Below are 21,821 nucleotides of genomic sequence, written 5' to 3'. Positions count from 1 at the left end.
TGTGTATATACGTATATATGCATATGTGTGTATCCATAAAATGAAGAGTCCGTCCTTAAGACTGCTCTACTGTAAAGTGCCTTGAGATACCATTGGTTATGATTTGGCGCTATACAAATAAAGATTGATTGATTGATTGATCATCTGATGTATTATTGGTCAAAATTCTGTTTGGCTCCTTTTTCCAGGTTTAGATATCTTTAGATATATAGATATTTATAAATTTAAAAAAGGTGGAGCTGTATGAGAACTGAAATGTGCTTATTGTTTGTGAAATGAACTCCATTGGTCAAATATTCAATATATACATATATATTTAAACAGTTTCAGGGTCTCTGAGATACTTTGTAGGTGGGTAATACTTTCATGGAGGCATGTAACCCTGTATGAATGAGCTCACACGGATGCTGCTGCGCGCACATGAACAACACATGAATCACAGAGTTCTAGTGTAACAATTGCAAATCAAACATAATGTAAATCACGCAGCAGTAATTACCTTTCAAACAGAAAAGTCACCAATTCAATCTTCTACTCCTCCACACCATACACTGTCAAAAAGACTGTGCTCTAACTCCGGTAAAGGGGCGGGGACTGTGAGCAACAGCTGTCAGACAGTTCATCAAACACAATCCTGGCTCCGATTGGTTCTTTTTACTCGGTGCATTTTGGCAATCTGCAAAAGGCTGCAGGAGCAGCAGGGGGGACTCAATTAGTCTGTTTTTTTCACACAAACTACTAGTTTGATGTAAAGCTTTCCTTACATAGTGACAGCTTTAGCAAATATGACTAAAAGTCACTTTTATAAGGGTTGCAGACTGCACCTTTAAAGCTGCCATCTGGAGATCTGAGAAACGTCTCGATGTCCCACCCTAAACAGCCTCACTTCCTTCCCACTGCCTCTTTCAATCGACCAGAAGCCATACCTTTACTTTTCTGCATGCGCATCGCGGAACATAACGAGGTTGCATTGATATAGGTCTATGTGTCAGGTAAGAGCCAAAATCATATTTACCTGTTTGCTGTTGTACCGCGTGGCCTTGTTTCCGTGCACAGATCCACATTCACTTTGATTGACAGTCTCCAAAACAGGAAGTCGAAGCCTATTGGCTGGGCGATCACGGCACTCGTTTCCATTTGTATAGAGGTCTATAGGACGAAGGAGAGACTTATATACATTAATGTATATGAATGACCACTGGCAGTAGACCATAGAAAAAGACTATATCGGTATTTTTTTGCATTTCAAAAGAATCATAAATAAACATAGATGCCTCAGAAGCTCTGAATATAAGCTTTAAACATATACTGTAGCTATTATTCCACCTAGCCAGCATAACAAGCATTCTGCACTAAACAAAGTTGTTCCAAAAGGCTGCTTTTCAAAGTCATCAGAAACACGCAGCCGAGTGCAGACTCTGTGAAATCAATGGATTGTTTTTCTACATAAATTGGTTCTGTATTGTGTGTACTTTGGAGTTGTGTTTTGTAGTTTCTCAGCACTTCTTATTCTCATTAGAGGCTCGCAGAGGTTTGGTTAAACATCAACCTCGTCCTCCTGCTGTCCTGTTCTGACACAAGTCCTCATTCTGCTTTCTTGACACAGCCTTTGCGAGGAACTTCTACACACATTTTCTCCCTGTATTGATTGTTCTGAGGTTGTTTTTGTGTTGCTGTTTTCTCCGTGGTTGCATCCAACTTCATAAACCGCTCACCTCAGTGTAGTGTAAACCCGACACGCTGCAGGGGCTTTGCGTTTCTTCTACACAAGCGGAGGAGAGTTTGATAAAGAAGATCATTAAAGTGTCATTAGGCAGTGAGCTCAGAGGCGTTGGGCCCCTGCAGATAAAACGTGAAGGCACTCGTTCAGCTGGAAAGGCGAAGTCTAGGGCTGCCAAAATCAAAGCTGAGAGAGAACTCCATGGAGAGACTCAGACAGAGGCTACGCTGGAAATACCTCTGCTTTTTACTCTCTTTTATCCTTTTGTAAAGTGACTGAGGCAGCTTTAATCTGACATCTCTTGAAATAGATCCCACACAAATAGATACACATTTGTTTTTTCCCCTGGAGCTACTCGCTATCAAAGTTTTCGGGCGTTTTTTAAGCTCTCTAAAGAAAAACAAGAATGCCACTCTTGGAAACCCAGCCAACCACCGGAATGACTAAGGGCAGCATTGACATCTTGTAGCATAGTCGATAACGGCTTGGCTGCGTAGGCATGAAGACTTGACTCAATTTGTAACAGATATCTGCTCCCAGGATGCACTGGGGCGGAGGTGAAAAAGGTATTTGTCATCATAGAACCTCGATTTCTGGAGATGCAAGTCGTTTTGGATTTTTTTCATGTTGTTTGCACTTCTGTTGTTCAAAGCTGCTAATATGACTCTGCTGGATGGAAAGTTCCAGCTGACTCTAACCCTGACTCAGTGTTTCTGCCATTTATCTACCACCACCAAGTGACGGTGAGCTGACATTACAGGGAAATACAATAACAGGACTGGGCAGAAAGCCAACCCCAAATCACCTTTATTTTTAGTTTTGATAATTAAAGGTTGGATGATATACGAACTTCCTGAGATGAAATTTCTAGGTCTATATTTTATCTCTGCACTATAAGTTGTTGTATGTTACCTGTCTTTTTAATTTGCTCTGTGTGTTTTATTCCATTACTCTTTGTTTTATCTTAACACCATCCCTGGCTAAAATACCATGTATTATGTTTTTTTTTTTAAATACATATTAAAAAAAAACCTTGACTCTCAAAAACATTACACTACAACACTCATACCATGGGTAATATATCTTGTGACATTTTATCGATACATCATCCCACCTTTAATCTCTATATAATCTACTCTGAAAAAGTTATACATATGTTCTTCTTCTTAATTTCCTTTGTTAAACCAATGTCTACCCACCCTCACATCTGGTTTTGTATTGATGAATATACTAACCTCCCTGTCTCTTCTGTCTTATCTGCAGTGTTCATCATGGCTGCTGGACTCCTGGTCTACCCTTTTGGTCTGAACTCGTCCCTTGTCAGGTCGTTCTGCGGAAACTCTGACATCTACTACGCTGGCGAGTGCCAGATTGGCTGGGGCTACATGCTGGCCATTGTGGGAGTCATGCTCACCGTCTTTTTGCCCTTTTTTGCCAAGTACGCACCAAAGGAGCATCTGTCCCCAACCCCTTTGCCCACGCTGTTATAGTTCTATCAACACTCAATGCTGAGCTCTCAGGCTGTCGTGGGCCTGATGTGACAGTCATTCAAATATTTGAATTTGTTTGTATGTTGTTGGCGAGTGTGTATGTGTAAATGTGTGTTTGCAATTTCTCTTTAAGGAGAACTTTTTTTCCAAACTGGAATGTTCAGTTACTTTTTGCTTGTTTCGACTGAACTCCAGATTATGGGCTTAAGAATTACAAGGAATTAACCTATGAATGAAACATTGCAAAACAGACTGAAAAGCAGCATGACTAAAGGTGTCTTTCTGACTACGACACACCTGGAATGCTGTAATACGGGACTTTTACAGTCCAAGACACAGGTAAACTCTACATGAGTTGCTTCCATGGTTTGTAGTTCCAGTGTTTGATTGCTGAAATGTCTGGAAATATGAAGAACTTTGATGATCTGAAGGATTTTTTTTTGTCCTTTGGAGTTCATAACCAGCAGAGGTGAGTGAAGAGGATGGCTAGGATTCTCTCACAGCTGTCAGAGGACCAACAAAGAGCAGATCGTCATCAGGACCAGTTGTTTCACTGCAGTGTTGTTTGAGAAAAGATGCTGCCATACTGCATCAACCCCTTTCTCCTTGTAATGGTTTGTCTGATGTAAGTTCATTTTTATATATAAAAAAAAAGAAGCAATTCTAACACTTTAAGGCCATAAGATGTAGGAATTGATTTTAAAAATGCATGAAAATGTGGACTTTACTAACACTACAACAATTGATCTGGGTTTTAAATCTGACCGACTTGTGCCTTGTTAAAGAGAGACCAGAGTTTAATCCAATCATCAGGTAATCATCTTTTTCAAATGAAAAACTGTGGATCCTGTGATGTGTTTCTCCTTGAATTGATGCAGTATGAGTTCATTAACCTGAGGAGAAAAAAACAACAACCTAATCTCTGTGGGAAACATGACAAGCAAAAGGGAAAAGCGTACAAGACGAGTTGCATATTTTATTTGCAACTACATGCTTTGATATTCTTGAAAATGATGTAAAAGAGGAAAATCTCTTTGGATGCCGTGTTAAACATGCAGTTAATATTCATTCCTGCTATCCTTGTGTGTGATTTTGAGTTTGAGCAGTGGAGGTGTAAATTATGACTAATATTTAAACATAGCTTCATTTGTCTGCTCTGCTTGTTAAATACAGATTATGTGTTATTTTATTTCCTTTGCTCTGCTGCCGTCCTCCACGTCTTCTTCTTCTCCTTCCACTGCCAACCTCGGCTCTGATTGGTTTGTTCTCGTGGCTGTTTACATGTGTATTGATGTTTAATGATACGTTTTAAATAATGACCAAATTAAAGCTCCCATGAAGACGTGCCCTGACGATATGAAAATGGATGGAAGTAAACCAGTGTTGGTATTGTATTGGACCTCATACTGTGCTTGACTGTGTGGGAATTACTGGTGTGACTGCTCTTTACCCATTCTCATTTGTTGTGCGTGAAGTCTCAGCACTGGTTTAAGTGTTTTAGTAGATTAGAGGTATTTTTTCCAATTTGATGTTTGACTGTAAATAAACAAATAAACTGTCCTTGATATCACTTTTTCCCCCATTTTCCGAAAAACGTCCTGAGATATTATCTCGTCGACTTTGCTTTTACCTGAATTCATCCTGAAAGATGTTTGCTGTTCTGTGAATTTTGTAATAAAAATGTTTCATAACTTTAAGAAGCAGACTATTCACTTCCTGTCTAGATTTATTGAGGTTTGTCTGTAATACAAGAACACAAGCTAACAGTTAATATGAAATGTAAACAAGAGGAAAACAGCTTCCTCTGCAGGTATGAAGCGTTACCAACTTTTGAAACAAGTTTACTGAAACTGAGACATTCTAATATAAGACACAGGTCTTGTTTCCATGCCTCTTTTTAAACACATTTCCACTACTTTCTCACTTAGACTTCACTGAGGGATTTAACCAACATCCTCATCTCTGCGTCGCAGGCTTTCACTGCATCCTGAGCGTTTCTAAACTCTGAGGGCAGGCCAGGCCGCACAGACACACACACCAGGAGCTCTCTGCTGTGGTCGTAGTTTCCCACACAGCGATGCGGCTGACCACGGACCAGACGGGGCAGCACCAGCTCCTAAAAACACACAAAATAAACCAATTTATTCTCCACTGGAGCCTCACAGTGGCTCAGATGCTTTAAAACTAAAATGACATAAAACTAAATAATTGACAAGAACTTTATGTCAAATGAATAAAAATGAAAATAGAAATAGAAATACAGAAAATATGTATAAAGGCAAATTATTTACACATGTAATCAAACCCGTCCATAGAACTGTTTAATAAAGCTATTAGACCACTTACAATAAAATCAAAGTAAAAAAAACACGTTTGATACTGTATAAATTGTGACTGCTGCTGTATATAATTAATGCGTTCATTTGTAAATTTCCTACTCTCTCTCAAGTGTCCCTCGTAGTTCCATTGTGTACCCCTAGGGGTACACATGCCCCAATTTGTAGCCCTAAATTCCGTGAGAATGAACTATTCTTTTAACGGTTTCACTTCAATATTTAAGATATTTGTAGTAGAAATTAATATAAAGTATACTATATATATATACACTATAACAAATAGTGTATATAACATTAAATGTGCTGAATATATTACAAATTAATACAATTTGTGCACATTTATTTGAAAAAAGTATTTTTTGCACGATTTTTTTTTTTTTGCCATTGACACAACCATCACACTTAACAGTGATTAAAATTATTTCACGGACCCTGGACCCCAGTTTAAGAACCACTTCTCTACAGCAGTGTATTCTTATTAAGTCATAGCGAAGCCACCCCTAATCTAACATATGATTGGAATGTAAACTTTTATAAGGTGGATTAATCATTGCTTCGTACCCTGCAGCTTCTGCCGACTCAGGGACCTTTGGAGTGCTAATTAGCATTATGCTACGTCACACAATGATGAACCGCGTTTGCAGGTAAGAGGACTATTCTGACACAACTACCATAAGTAACTGTGATATATGATGTAAATATGAGGCAGCATGGTGATGTAGTAGTTAATGCAGGTTTCAGTGAAAGGTTCTGGGTAAAAGGATGGAGAGCTGGGACTCTATAGGAGGACTTTGCATGTTATGTAGTAGTGAAAGAATGTGGGGTTGATGTCAGTTTCTCTGTGTTGGCCCAGACCAGCGGACCCCCGCAACCTCACACAGTCCGGGGGGACCTCCTCCTATCAGTGCTCCATTCAAAACCACACCCCCGAAAGCTTAAACGTGCATCTGAGAGTCTGACTCATTTCAATAAATGATGAGTGTGCACACTAGGAGGAGGGAGAGACAGAGGGGGGCGTGGACAGGACTATACATACTGTAAAGGCGTCTGCAGTTGCAACAGAGATCTGATTCTTGTTCGTTTATCTCAATACATCACCCAGAATATAAAAAAGTCTTTGCGAAAAAGATTACCAACGATAGCTTCAAGTGTTCTACGTACTGAAAGATGCAGAAACCCATTCTGATATTTGGAATTTTGCAATATTTTTATAGCATAAAAGCCATGCTACTTCACATTGCACAACTGTATGTTTAAGTTTAATTTTTATCTTACATTATGTATCTTTTTACTTTCTGCAAATAGCTCTTATATTTTATACTTGATCTGTAAATCTTTATCTTTAAGGTTTATTTTTTTAATCTCATTAATCTGTTTATCTTCTGTAAATAGCTCTCATTTTTTCACACTATTTGATCCATTTTCCTTACATACTACTGTGTAATGTCTTTAAATACATCTTTGGTTACACTTCCACAATCCTCCATTCCCACTCACATTCTCATAAAAGATACACTGCACTACTTCCTTTCCGTCTCTCATCAGGAAGCTCTTGGCCCCGTAGCGGCCCAGTGTCACAGCAGAGTCCAGAGTAGCTGGTGGAGAAACACACCATTCACATTTCAAAATATAGCCCACTTAAGGAGGCGTTAACAGCAAAAAATCAACTCACCAAATATTTCAAATAAACATGGAAATCTGTCCTTAAACTTGCTCCAGTGCTTCATGCCACCAATGACTGCAGTCATGATCCTCAGTGAGTTCTCTACAGCTGGCTTTGGTGAAAGTGCTGCCTTCTCAAATGAGCAGAACAGACAGAGAAATGCAGTGTTTTGCATGGATACAAATACATACATTTATCTGTACCTGGCTTTTATTTGAGGGTAGACTTGAACTCTTTTTTCCCTGAAAACCTGAGCTTTGAGGCCCAAAGCTGTTGGTGAATTTCCAGGAATTCTTCTGTGGCTGCGGAGACGGAGCCATGGGCTTCCTGGGTGGTGGGAGAGCAGGGAGAGGCCTCGGCTGCTGGGAATACGGGTGAGATCTTGGATTGATCTTGCTTTGTGAACTCTCACTGCCACAAGGGGCCTGGTATTGGCTCTGTCCTGGATTAAAACGGAAGTTGGAGTCTTGCTGCTTGACTTGGTTGCTGGGTTGTCCAATCATAGAGCTGAAATCAAACAGGAAATCTGTTTATTGTGTTGTACTGTCATCTGGATATTTTGTTGCTTTTTTCCCAAATTGAGTCCCAGTATATTTAAATCAGGTTCAAATAAGCATGTTGTCATTGGCTGCTGCTGAAAATAAAAAGATAAACTCATCACATCACATGCACAACTGTCTCATTACTTGTTTTTATTAGGAAAATTTCTGCAGCTCAACAGCCAAGGGTTTTATTTAAATAATTGTCTTTTAGTTCTGATAAACACATCTCTCTATTAAAGCAAGGAATCTCTGTATGTCTGTGTGTATGTCTGTGCCTCAAATACCACAAACACATGAGTGAGAGAGAGAGGAAGATAGTTTAAGGTTCTTTCACAAGTTTTGAGCTCCTGTGGACTTCTCTTTTGAGGAAACATACTTTTTGACTGTTCCTTATTTGGTGATTACGTTTCAAAATGTTTATTTTCATTTTTTTTTTAAATCACCACGGAATCAACGCAGGTTACACCTGACGGAGGGTTAAACTGAAGAGGGGAGATTTTTCCACTGTAAGTTTGAGCCACACGCATAATTAATAGATGAATTTATTCTCAGTCTGCTCGCTAAGTTGCATCTGTTTGTATATTAATTGCTAACCATGGATGATAATCACTAAGAAATGTTGAATGCTAAATAAATAGTTGTATTTGTATGAATTTATGTGTCTTTTATCAGGTTCTACCTAAACCGCAGCATTGGTACAAACTTTATCAATTTATCATGTGCATGTTCCATAGAATTAAACCAGGGAAATCGCACACACTGTTTTACTTTGCACCAACAAATATAGCCCTTTACATTTATTAACAAAACAGCTCATGGTGCCTAATGATGAAAGCTACTGAATACAATTAATTAAGGTAAGTTTGATTAGTTTTATGAGATCTTTAAATGTATATGTATATGGATAAACAACTGTAAATGTATGTTGATATATTGTAAATGTATATTGCTAAATAACTAATTAAAGCAGAACTAAGTAACGTTTGCTTAGCGCTCCCCCTAAAGGTCCCTTTTGGTTATGTCACTGTCGTAAAAACTCCACACCCCCCGCTGCCTGCCCCACCCCACAGCTACATGTGCACCTTTGCTCTCCCAGGAGAGGAGCAACCGATCACTGAAAAATCCTAATACAACAGTGACACTAAGGGTGTTTTCACACATATAGTCCCATGTGACCATGAACAGTATGAGGAAGAGAGACAAGTCAAATAAATAAATGATGTGGGAGTAATAGGAAGGAAGTGTGGAAGTGCGTGTGATGTGTTTGTTTGTGTGCTGACAAAGCAGCTCTGAAAATGAATAGATGGATGGATGAATGGATGGATAGATAGATCGATGGATATTTGTGTGTGTGCTGCCTGATGGAGCGCTGGGTTGCAAGTGTGTGTGCCTGCCTGTTGCTGCGACGACAGTGTGTGATTGCTGTGTGTTGCTGCTGAGCTATCACTACATGGAGTTGCGCTGTTCCTCAGACAAAGGTCTTCTCTGCCTTCTTTTGAGAAAAGAAAGTTTGAGAAAAGTGAATTTGTAGACAACCGTGTGCAGCCACGGGCCTGGTTATAATCTAGCATTAGTTTGTATTGGACTGCTGTAAAGCCACCGGGTCGGAGGCAGGAAAAGTTGAAAGTGCTGTTTTCTGGCCTGAGACACCATTGGGAAATGAAAGACCCCCCAATCACCCCATAAACACTTGTATTACCCTCACAGGGACTACGAGAAGTATTTATTAAAGTGAAAAAGTTGCTTAGTTCTGCTTTAAATTATGAATTAATTGGAACTAGGTCCGACTGTATGAATGTTGTTTTTGTTTTGTAAATAGTTTTAGTTGTTGTTTGTTTTCTTTGTTGTGTGATGTGTTATATGTATTGTATACTGCATTAATAAAACAGTCGTATTGGGTGTGGACTCCAGGAAGAGTAGTAATGGCTCCAGCCAAAACTAATATAGATCCAAATAAATAGATAAACTCATACCCTCTGCCCCCAGCTTTATAAGGATGGGGCATCAGTCCATAGGTCCGAGCTGCAGGGACAGGTCCTGGAGCTGGTTTCTTCTCTCCATATGACTGGGATGGCAGGAACTGGGATGTGTTCTGTCTGTTATATGGACTGGTTTGAAGAGCACCACTGGAGGGACTCGGAGGCTGATGGCATCCACCTGAGGGAGGATTGCAGGATTGGGGATTAATCTTCATGTGAAAGTTGTGAAAGGTAATCTTGTATAAATCCTGACCTGCTGCTCTTTTAGGAGGAGCTGAGCTGAAGGGCTCAACGTATTCCCTGTGGGAGAAAAACTCGTTCTCAGAAGGTGCAGATGTTAAAGGGATCCGGTTTCTTTTCTTCTGATTGAAGAGCGGCACAGAGAGGCATCCTGATGGAGACGGAAGAGGAAACCAACTGAACACACACCATCACATCTGGCTGTGTTATGATTGTTTTCATCAATGACAACACTGTCTTTATAACAGTCCAGCTGTTCTTAAATGTAACCTGACATTAATGAGTCAAATTTTTAAAGATTAGTTATTTGTGAAATTTGGCAAAATTTTTGAAATTTCGCCAATGATGAGATATGGATTTTTCAATTTTTGAAACTGATTTAAAATTAAATCAAATTGAAAATTTAAGGTTAAATTTCTGTCAAAACCTGTTCAGTACTTTTGACATAAGCTAGCTTAAGTTAGGGGTGTTGAGAAAAATTGATTCAGCGATATATCGCGATATTACTATGTGTATATTACTATTGTCGGATTCAAAATTCATCCATATCGATTTTTTTTTTAACCTTTATTTAACCAGGAAAGTATTTTCTACTGCAAGAGACATTTTAACTGCACAAATAAATGCACTGAAACCTGGGCATGTTGACCAGCTTGTGTTTTTTCAATAAAATCTAAAAACAAAGTACTAACATTCTGCATTTATTTGTTGTTCTAGGCATATACCTCAGTTAAGTTACACTAAAGTCACTTTGCACTAAAGTCAAAGTTGATTTAAAAGCCACAAACAGATTGTATGTTATTTTTTATTCTAAGTTGTTGGCACATGGCATGTTAAAGCCAATGTTTTGAGTGTAAAATATGCCAATAAAATATTTTTCATAGATAATGTTCAAATGAAGGTGTACACATTTACAGATTAGTTGTTTCTTAAGTCTTTATTTTTTTTTAAATCGCAATAATCGCCTCATACTTTATTATCAGGATATATCGCATCGTATCGTGACCTATGTATCGTGATATGAGTCGTATCGCCAGATGCCAGGCAATACACACCCCTACTTAAAGTAGAACAAACAAATAAATAAATAAATGGTGGAGTTAATTAGTGTACATTTCACTGGATAATACATTGTTTCATATCGAAATGACCAATTTCAGATGTTTTCTTTTTGGGGCAAAATTAATTCGTTTTTAACCTAATTCACCTGAGGTGTTAAAGGGGGTGTCACTTCCCGCGCAGTGGATGCTAATGCTAACGTTCTCGTTAGCATTCACTACTAATGTCACTGTTTGTGGTACATGTCAGGATATTAGACAACTGTGCATAACTATAAAACATAAAATATAACTCTGTGTTTCTCCTACCTGCTGTTGGCCTGGGCTGCTGATTTTCACGTTTCCACATCGCTTCAAATACGAGACAACAAATCCAATTAAAGAATCATTTACGCCCTGGACGTCCTGGTTACCCACTGGGTTCTAAAAAGAACACGTAAAAGAAAATGTTTACTCATTTAAGGAGATTAGATGTTTTGAATCATTTTGTTTTCTGTTCCAAAAACATATATTATTAGTTTAGCAACATAATATTACGGTTTAAGTAAAGCATTGACAGAATCTTACTGAAAGGAAGTTCTAGCTAGGAAACTAAGCTGTTAAAAGGTAGTAAATATACCACACACCAAATAATGATATGAAAATGAACAAGATTCGTTCACAAACAGTTTGAAATACATACCGTAAAGCAGTTCCAAGTTATTATGTGTAAAAGCTCGATGAGGACAAGCTAAAAAAAAAAGAACAGTCACGGTGCGTTAAACACTCATTTAAGCACATGTCGCCACCGTGTGGCCAAATGAAGTATTACACGTTGTACAATGACGATTAAATTCAATCAAAAACGTTTTTTCTAAAAAAAAAAACAAAACAAACAAAACAACAAAAACAAAAAACGGAAAAACAAGGTTCTCTTTAATAATAATAATAAAAACACATTTTTATTCAAAGAAGAAAGTGTTCAAATGCAACTTTTTTGGGTTTCAAATATTTATTTACCTTCATCCATTTTTTTATTTTCTTTTTTGATTGAAAGTGTTTTAAAATTGAGGTGTGTTTTTGTATTATTAAATTATTCTCTCTCTTTTTTTTTTTTCATTGTAGCAATATTTGTTTTGGATTAATTGATGAAGACACAAATATCTTACCATAATCTGGTCCAGATAAAAGATTACTTAAATAAAAACAACAACTTATTTTTATTCAAATAATAAGTCACTTCAATCACGAACAAATAAAGAAGAAAAACTCTTCAAATATTCAGGCTTATGTTTTCTTTGACTAAAATAGTGTTTTTTGAATGAAGTTAAAAATTTTTTTATTGAAAATTATTTTTGATTGAAGCAAATCATCCCTTCATGGACCATCAGCACTGCCCATTATAATGTTATGATACAGAAAATGGAATTTAGAAGCCCGCTTGCTTAGCTCTTTTATTTTTCAACTTTGAAAATGATGACTTGGACATCGGTTTATGAAAGGGACATTTATTTTAGATACAAGAAGGAAAAAAAAGTAATTTTTAGCTGAATCGTATGCCTCTCAGAGATTTCCCACTTGCTATATTTATCATATTTACTATTGTTGCTTTTTGCTGCATTTTGTATTAGGTTTTCAGTTATTTCTAGAGGTGTCACCTTTATGACTTCCAATACAATATCAGCACAAATCATGCATACTTTTATGACATATTTTGTCACGTGGAATGTTAGAAAAGGTTTGATCAAGTGATATTAACAGTAGGTATGAGAAAAACGCACCCTCATCAGTCACAATATATTGCATAAATAAATAAAGAATATTCTACAATTAAATTAAATAAACGAATAAAAAATAGACCATAGAGCCAATAAAAACAATATATTATACCAGAGATTTTACATTAAGCCCACACTAGATTCGGTATCAATATCGGGATACACTCAGTAGTTTCACGTCTCCGAAGATTTTAATTTTTATTATCAGCCCTGTCTGCGGACTTCCTGCATCCCAACCTGGCATCCTCCGCGGTGTTCCGGGGAGGCGCTTGTCTACCGTAGTTTCTGGAAGGAACCTCATGCTTGCACCATGGAGAAAGTGAGTTCCCGGCTATATTCTTGGTTTTAACAACATACTTTATTCCAAATGTGTATTTTTGTCAATCTGTACATGGGTTTTAAACGTTTTCCAGATTGGTTAAATATAAGTGAGCAGCGTTTTTCCGCTCTAAATACACAGTCCTACTGTTTGCGAACAATGCTAGGCTATATCGTTAGCTTAGCGTGACTCCGGTTGCTTGAAATTACAATTTATCTCAGGTACTCGAATTAGTTATCATATTACAGTGCACACGAAGATTTAATATCTAAGCTATTTAGTGGAATTTAAATAATTCTTGAATTACTCACTCAGGGTCTGAGTCATTGTATTACTTTTGCTTGGCTACAGCTAATTTACGGTCGCACATATTAAGGTTAGCTAAATGTAAAGCTAAAGTTCATTATAAAAACGGCTTCTACACTAATGCTGCAAACAGTACTTGTGCATCATGTTTATTAGACCTGTACCGGATTGTTGCAAATCACGGGGAGATCATTAATTCGGGGACTTTGCTCATTAAATGTTCTCACTGCTAGCATTGACTTGCTGTGAGAACAACAGGACTTTTAACGTGATTTCTAATCGATACCCTGTGTGGGAAAGAAGCGTTGTAGGCTGTCATTTTTGTGTGTGCACGTGCGTATGGCGCTCTCAGCCGAGGATCCTTCTGGAAACACACGGTGCTGCTGTCATGGCTGTAGACTGTAGTAGGGCTGGGCGATGTGGACCCTCTCATATCTCAATATTTTGTTTCTCAAAATGCCGATATATGATACAAATCTATATTTTTAGCTCAATAAAGTCTTACCAGAATCATCTCTGGATTTAACTTGCTGAAGAAAAATTCCACACAAGCACATTTATTAACAAACAGCTGCACAATATGTGACACTTAGCTTTTTCTCCTTTGAAGGGACAGCACGTGGGAGTGAGTTCTGTAGTGTGGCTTGTTTAGGGGAAGGTCTGGGTTAGGACCCACTCGGCAATCCATCTAACTGTGCTTTTCATGCTCTTTTGAAAACAAGCATTATAACACAAAATATGCTATAAAACAGAAATGTATTGATATAGGCGATATTGTAATTTTCTATGTCCCCAAAATAGAAAACTTGATATATCTTGAATCTCAATATATTGCTTAGGCCTAGTCTGTGGTGTCCTCAGCTGCCACCTCATGTCTGCAAACTGCCCTTGAAATGGATTTTAGTCCAACTGCTCATCATAACCACAGTCATTAAAACACACAACTCTTTCTCTGAGGCAGAGAATACTTGTTAAGTTATTCATGCACCCTTTTTGTACAGGCTTGTTTCAGAATACATAAAACTTCTTAATTTGAAATATCTCAATCAGTTGTCGATATTATTTCAACTATTTAGACTTTGATTTCCACTAAGATTTAAATTAATTTAGCCATTAATTAATTCCCAATAACAAAAGCAGAAAAAACTAAAGATCATTTAACTTTTGAATAAGGTTGGGTATCTAGTATCGATTGGTCCCGGGACTAACTTTCCGGAATCGTTAAAATTTTCAAGTTACGATTACTGCTTTTGATACCCAGTCCACCGACCGGAAAAAGAAGCCGCCAAACACCAACAAAGAAGAATAAGTGTTTGCTTTACCGCACAACCATGAACACTGTGCAGCAGATCTGTTTTTGGATAGCTAGTAGTGCTGAATGATTTTTTTTAATCCTCAATATTGCGAATGTGATTTAATATGCGATTAGTTTTTCATGGGCCTCTTGTCATGTATTTTTCAATGAACACAAGCAATAAATCAATCTGTTTCATAATAAACAATTTCAGATTTATTGAACCTTTAAATAAATATACATTTTAAAGCACAGATTACAACAATAAACTAAACAAATCTGTGGCTTTACCTCTTCAACATATGTAACTTCACATTTCATGAAACATGTAAACATGTGGACTGCACTTCTTAAACTCTCTGAACTTAACAGGACAGTTGAAGACAGGACAAGAAGAAAAAAATTGCAGCCTTTGCGATTAGAAAATCGCGTTTTATGATATCGCGATAATATTGCAAATGCATTTAATCGTTCAGCCTTATTAGCTAGCTCATTTAAAACATGCAAAATTTTTTGACCATGCCTCTTAAAAGAATCGTAATGGGAACTGGAATTGTTCCAATCAAACAATGCCCAGCACTATTTTTTTTTTTTTTTAATAACAATAAATCTGATCAAACATTTTAGATGATGTGGTATTAATTAGGATGATTTTACCTTATGAGATTAGTTTAAGGGTGAATCTGGGTGTTTAATCAGTGCCGCCAATTTTATCATACACTGATAAATTGACATTGGTCGGCTTATGATATGTAACTGATGTATTAACGTTTTTGCTGCGTGGAGATTTTGTGGCTTTCTGCATTCTAAGCTGACACTTTTGAATTGGCAGTAATGATTACAAAATGCCAACACTGGGAGAAGTGCACTAGTTCATTGTTTATTTACATTTTGCCTTTTTAATAACATGTTGATCATCTTTACAGTGTGTGATTTGAACAACTTTATTTTTGAACATTTATTTACATACATTATATTCCGGAAATACAGTTTTGATGAAAAATATGCAAGGAATCCAGAACCCCCAAAAGGTTGAGAAGCTCTGATGTCCAGTATTAATCCTGTGTGTATTCATGTTCCTATCTTATTTCATATATCGACTGATATCAGTTATCTGAGACATTGGATATCAGGGTTTCAAAACCCCCAATATTGGTATAAACATTGCCACTATTAATTCCATGTCAGTCAGGCTATAGTTTAAACAAAGCCTTTCTCCTTTTCTTTGCTTTTGTTTTGTCAGTTGTTTTGGGCTCTGTGTTGCTGCAGCAAGAAATCAGCAACACAATTAATCTCCAACTGTCCAGGTGGAGTGTCTTTATTAATCTCTCAAATTGGACAGAGTAACAATAAGACATCCTCTATAATTCTGCTCTCTATGCTGTCCTTTGCCAACGCTTTTTAGCTGCTTGGTCTATCTGATGCCTCAGAATCATCACTTGTCATTTGCAAAAATGTTCTTATCGCTCTCCTGAAAAGCCTTTATATAAAAAAACAACATTTAGAAGGAACATGGGAAGGTGTTAGCAACACATTTCCTGTCAAATCAATACACGGTTAGTGTCAGGTTTGATTATTATTTGTGCACTTAAGATTTCAAAATTAATAGACAAAATGTGCATTCTGATTCTTGTCTGCAAGCAATGTAGAAAGTCATTTTTGAGGGAGGCACTTTTTTTGATTAACACTGTCATCCTTCAGAAGAAATATTTATTTACATTTTCTCTCTAAAAGCGTTGATAGAAGTGGAGAAAGGCTATAACCAGTAAATAAAATAGGGAAGGTCTTTCAGTTGGGGGAACATACATATCAATACCTTACTGATGAAAAAAAACCTTCATGCTCATCTGTTTTTATGGAATCACTCTTTAGGAGACGTGAGGTACTCATTTTTTAGGTTTTCTCTACTTGTTGAGGAGAAATACCATGTGCTGTAGGCTAATATTTCACTGAGTAGAAATGAGAAAAATAACAGTAAACAGGCATGTCACACCATCATTGGATGCTGTGTGTCATGTCCTGATGCCAGTGCTGTCAGTAGCAGCTGTGAGAGATGTATGTTTTGAGATCTGTAGTTGTGTCGTGTGTTTTTGTGTCATAAATTCCCAGTTGTAGAGCAGTACTAGTATGGTAAGCTTGTATGTGGCTGCTCCCCAGATTTCAGCATTGAAGGACCAGGGTAACAAGGCTCTGAGTGCTGGAAACATTGACGAGGCTTTACGTTGCTACACTGATGCTTTGGCTCTCGACCCATCCAATCATGTCCTGTTCAGCAACCGCTCAGCTGCTTATGCCAAGAAAGGCAACTATGAGAGCGCCCTTCAAGATGCCTGTCAGACCATCAAGATCAAGCCTGATTGGGGAAAGGTGAGACGTTCTTTAATTGCTGGAATTCCTCGAACAAGGAATGTTGAAATAAAACAGTTGTTGATATTTTTCTTTAATACAGGGTTATTCCCGCAAAGCTGCTGCGCTGGAGTTTCTTGGCCGACTGGAAGATGCTAGAGCAACTTATCATGAAGGAATCAGACAAGAGCCGAGTAACCAGCAGCTGAAAGAGGGTTTACAGAACATCGAGGCTCGCCTTGCAGGTACGACCTTGTCTTTTATTATTGAGTTGAAAAATGTAAGTTACTTATGGTTCATATTTTGGTAGAAACTTTGTGAAACTGAACTAAAGATAAAATGTGTTGTTGTTTGTTTAGACTAATGACAAGTCATAGATGCAATACATGCAGGCCTTCTGGTTTTTCACTAATAATGTGTAATATTTTGTTCTTGACAAGAAAAATCTATGATGAACCCCTTCGCCATGCCCAACCTGTACCAGAAGCTGGAGGGGGATTCTCGAACTCGTGAGCTTTTGGCCGATCCCAGCTACAGAGAACTGCTCGAGCAGCTGCGCAACAGACCGTCTGAGCTTGGCACGTATGTACATCATCATAGATTGGGACGTATAGATAATACAGTTAATGTGCAAAATAAAAAAAACACCTATTTTTTTATTTTACAGAAAACTTGTACAAAATCTGAGCTTACAGCTTCTTTCAATAATGTATTGATGCAAAAATTGTAATTCTATTACTGAGAAAAAAATATATTACTGTACAAACTATGCCCCCCCCCCCATGAAACAGCATATAAGAAGTATCAGTGGCATCAATTTTTAAATAGGTTAGCAGCTTTAAAAGCTGTAGTATGTCTGCCTGCCCTGTAGGAAGTTGCAGGATCCCAGAGTGATGACCACACTCTCTGTCCTGCTTGGACTGAACCTCTCTGAGATGGATGAGGAAGATGAACCCACTCCTCCTCCTAAACCCAAAGAAACTCAGCCACCTCCTCCCAAAGAGGAAGATCTCCCAGAAAACAAAAAGATGGTTGGTTACTGCATTCTTCGTGTTAACCTACTTTTCTGAGTTGTTTTATTCAATATTAAAATCTCTTTGTCTGCAGGCCGCAAATGAAAAGGAACTTGGAAATGCTGCTTACAAGAACAAGGACTTTGAAAAGGCACTGAAACATTATGAGGAAGCAGTCAAACATGATCCAACCAACATGACCTATATATCAAATCAAGCAGGTGTGTAGTATTCTTAAGCACTTAAAAGCTTCTCATGTGGTAATTATTAGCATTAAAAATTAGTGGTGAAAGCAAATTGAATATCTTCTGTTTAGCATTTATTCGCACTTGTGAAAATTTCTGTTAAAACAAAAATCTGTCATTCCTTCAAGTTAATTGTCAATGTTTTGTTGTTTCTATCGCAGCTGTGTACTTTGAAAAGGGAGAATTTGAGAAGTGCCGGGAGCTGTGTGAGAAGGCTATAGATGTGGGCAGAGAAAACCGAGAGGACTACCGACAAATTGCAAAGTGAGATCCTTAATTAGAAGTAGAAGCTGCATTTCCTGTCAAACTAATGAACCTTCTTTTACAGCAGTCCTAAACTGTTCAAGGACTTTGATGGTGAATGTGAACAATATTTACTTTGTATTCAAGTAAAAATAAATCACAGCCAAATGTTAAATAGGTTTAGAGTTGTTTGAGCATATCGGAGGTAAGATGCTGTTTTGAAATACTTGTTAGTGTTAATATTTGCCTAATAATTGCCTTTGAGCATCTTTAAGAACATTTTATTGTGTTTTATTGTGTTTTGCAATGTAAAAAATTGTTTCAGTGAAACAAAACATGCTACAAACCTTTGCATCCATGTAACAATTTCACTCACTATGGCTATAAAAGCACTTCTCATATAAAATGTCCTATTTTAGGGCTCTGGCTCGGATTGGCAACTCTTACTACAAGCAGGAAAAATATAAAGAAGCAATTCAGTATTTAAACAAGAGTCTAACGGAGCACCGCACACCTGATGTCCTCAAGAAATGTCAACAGGTGCGTTTGTTAGATGTTGGCGATGTATAACTGGCTTTTCATGAGCCCTATTGTTGTGGATAACTAAATGTTTTTGTATTTTTTAATCAAATGGTTTCTTAATGCAAGCTTGAAGTGTCACTAAGTCACTGTCTTTGAACCTAACACAGTTGGTCATTTGCTCCACAGGCTGAGAAAATATTGAAGGAACAGGAGAAACAGGCCTACATCAACCCTGACTTGGCTCTGGAGGAGAAGAACAAGGGCAATGATGCATTCCAGAAGGGTTGGTAGACCATTACTCAATGCCTGTCATTTCTCTCTGATGAGCCTCCACATGGACAAACTATTGATTTTTTCCTTCTTCCCTTCTCACAGGCGACTACCCCTTAGCCATGAAACATTACAGTGAGGCCATCAAGAGAAACCCCCATGATGCCAAACTGTTCAGTAACAGAGCAGCTTGCTACACAAAGCTGCTGGAGTTTCAGCTTGCACTAAAGGTAATATCTGTTTTGACCAAACAGTGTAAAAATAAAATAAAAAAAATATTGTTACATAATATATCTTATGTATTTTTTCTCAGGATTGTGAAGAGTGTATCAAGCTTGAGCCTTCATTCAGTAAGTAAAATGTTTTTTATTAAGTTGGAGTTGAGGTGCTGTCCCAACATGCACACATTAGTTTTCCTGTTTATTTTTTCACTAACGTTTAAACTTTTGTCTGCTTCAGTCAAAGGTTACACACGTAAAGGAGCCGCTTTAGAAGCCATGAAAGATTTCTCCAAAGCTATGGATGCGTACCAGAAGGCTCTAGAGCTAGACTCTTCCTCAAAGGTAACGACCAATTCACACTGTGCAGACATACAGTCAATGGGAAGATAAACCTTTAAGTGACTTTCTCATGTTAGGTTATTCTGAGGTGTCATAAGAGTGAATCTGTCCCGATAATCAGTGGGTCCAAGCTGACAATTGTAGATATCAACTTTGCTCAATAATTAAGACCAAAAATATAAATTTGTGTGAATGAAGAACAAGGATGCAAGTGCTTCTCAGTTTTTTGTTAGATCACGTTTGATCTCTTGAGATTCCTGGTTTGGAGGAATAGAGTTCTAGATCTGTGGTGGGATGGAATTATTGTTAATGGTGTGCTGCATTGAGAGAACACACACACACACACACACAGTATGATCAAAACTGTTCAGTGCCTTTTTGTTTTGCTTCATCACACTGATGTAATAAAGATGTAATTATTTGGAGATAAAGTGGTAGTTACACAGTGAGATTCCTTAGTGGGGATCTTTTGTTTATTATCCTAAATGTTGTTCGTTACATTTTCTCTGGGATTGTTTTTTTTCTTTCCCCTTTGAGTCATGTGTCCTTTCCACCATCAGGAAGCTTCAGAGGGCATACAGCGCTGCATGGTCAGTCAGGCCACGAGGAACGACAGCCCAGAGGACGTGAAGAAAAGAGCCATGGCTGATCCTGAAGTGCAGCAGATCATGCAAGACCCTGCCATGAGAATGATCCTGGAGCAGATGCAGAAAGACCCCCAAGCACTTAGCGAGTAAGTCTTCAAACCTGCACTGATCCTCTCACGTAAAAGAAAAAACTTCCTAACCTCAGTGTTTTTGATCCTCAGCCACTTAAAGAATCCAGTTATCGCTCAGAAGATTCAGAAACTGATTGATGTTGGACTGATAGCCATTCGTTGAGGAGTGACGAGTGCTACGTATCAGAAGCCTCCTTTACACAAATGGAACTACACACAGATCCCTCCAAAATATTTGATCTTCTCTATTCTTGCCTTCATATTAAAAATGAAAATGTACTGAAGTCTCGCTGGGACTGGTTTTGTTTTTTTTTTTTTTTTAAATCTTTTCCACCCCTTTTACATAGTATTGAAGAAAATATCATGTACGTCATCTGAAAATTAAGATAACTTTTATTGATGCCCAAGGGGGGCAATTCAACTGTTACAGCAGCAAAATGTATTTCAAATGTTCAGGCATGTCCATGTGAAAAAGAAAAAAAAGATTTGCGTCTAAATAAAAGATCCAATGCTCATCGTTTCAGGGAAAAATCCATCTTGATTTCCTGTTTTAAATAGTTCTACACCTGCACAGATTAAATAAGATACATAGGGTAGCATACATGCATCACACATTGTAAACATTTCTCTTTGTTCCTATTGTTTTTGGTATATTTAACTTGGTGTTTAGAATTTTAACCCTTTTATAGTGTAATTTTTCAATTAGTGGTTCATTTTCCATTCAGAGAAGCAAATATTTTGTATCTTAAGAATTTTTTTGTTCTACATCTCAGCACTATAAAACTATCCTCAGTAGCCACAAACTGTCAAGGAGTTTAAAACACAACAATAATTGGAAATTAATTAGTGTTTTATTCACTGCAACATGATTTGCTGCCCTTGTGTGTTCCCGATGGAGACTGACTGCTGAGCTTTGGTTTTTCAGGATGCTGAGTGTTTCAGATATTTAGAACATCACTTCAGACATAAAATATTGACTGAATAAAGACGATCCAGAAAAAAATACATTTTTTTCCTTTTAAAAAAAAAAGACATGTTTTTTAAAAGAATGCACATGTTAGGTAGCATAGATTTAAAAACCCAAAACATTTTTGTAGACTATTGACAAAGTGGAAAATATAGAAGAACCTTACAAAATGTTTGATGAAATTACTGAAATCTCAAGCAACTGTTGCACTTGACACAGGAGAGGATTTGGAT

General features: G+C 37.5%; 3 protein-coding genes across 6 annotated transcripts in view; 2 read left to right on the top strand and 1 right to left on the bottom strand.

Moving 5' to 3' along the window:
- Positions 1-4,890, top strand: part of lhfpl7 (LHFPL tetraspan subfamily member 7) — a 175,830-nt gene extending 170,940 nt beyond the window's left edge. For both annotated transcript variants that reach the window (XM_028467629.1, XM_028467628.1), the window contains one exon: positions 2,984-4,890. In XM_028467629.1, coding sequence (XP_028323430.1) covers positions 2,984-3,210 — 227 coding nt within the window. In that variant the 3' untranslated portion in view covers positions 3,211-4,890. The remainder of the gene's footprint in view (positions 1-2,983) is intronic.
- Positions 4,891-4,918: 28 nt separating this feature from the next.
- On the bottom strand, positions 4,919-13,458 carry spata22 (spermatogenesis associated 22). 3 transcript variants are annotated; one of them, XM_028467626.1, is made up of 9 exons: positions 13,416-13,458; positions 11,711-11,758; positions 11,338-11,451; positions 9,984-10,121; positions 9,725-9,908; positions 7,413-7,716; positions 7,219-7,339; positions 7,044-7,141; positions 4,919-5,326 (listed from the first exon to the last, which is right to left on the bottom strand). In XM_028467626.1, the coding sequence occupies exons 3-9, from the start codon at positions 11,375-11,377 to the stop codon at positions 5,135-5,137; spliced, it is 1,077 nt and encodes a 358-aa protein (XP_028323427.1). In that variant the 5' UTR covers positions 11,378-11,451; positions 11,711-11,758; positions 13,416-13,458; the 3' UTR covers positions 4,919-5,134. The 3 variants fall into 3 exon arrangements, with proteins under 3 accessions (XP_028323427.1, XP_028323428.1, XP_028323426.1); XM_028467627.1 differs by lacking the exon at positions 13,416-13,458 and adding an exon at positions 13,023-13,041; XM_028467625.1 differs by lacking the exon at positions 13,416-13,458 and having other exon boundaries at positions 11,711-11,822.
- stip1 (stress-induced phosphoprotein 1) lies at positions 13,030-20,905 on the top strand. Its single transcript, XM_028467623.1, has 14 exons — positions 13,030-13,104; positions 16,862-17,071; positions 17,154-17,295; positions 17,491-17,632; positions 17,922-18,081; positions 18,158-18,284; positions 18,470-18,572; positions 18,971-19,091; positions 19,260-19,356; positions 19,449-19,573; positions 19,657-19,693; positions 19,803-19,906; positions 20,464-20,636; positions 20,712-20,905. Exons 1-14 carry the CDS (start codon positions 13,096-13,098, stop codon positions 20,782-20,784), a joined length of 1,623 nt encoding a protein of 540 aa, XP_028323424.1. The 5' UTR covers positions 13,030-13,095; the 3' UTR covers positions 20,785-20,905.
- Positions 20,906-21,821: the final 916 nt, after the last annotated feature.

The sequence above is a fragment of the Gouania willdenowi genome, chromosome 14 (assembly GCF_900634775.1).
Source record: "Gouania willdenowi chromosome 14, fGouWil2.1, whole genome shotgun sequence".
Classification (NCBI taxonomy): domain Eukaryota; kingdom Metazoa; phylum Chordata; class Actinopteri; order Blenniiformes; family Gobiesocidae; genus Gouania; species Gouania willdenowi.
This window is presented reverse-complemented; position numbering and strand designations above follow the sequence as displayed.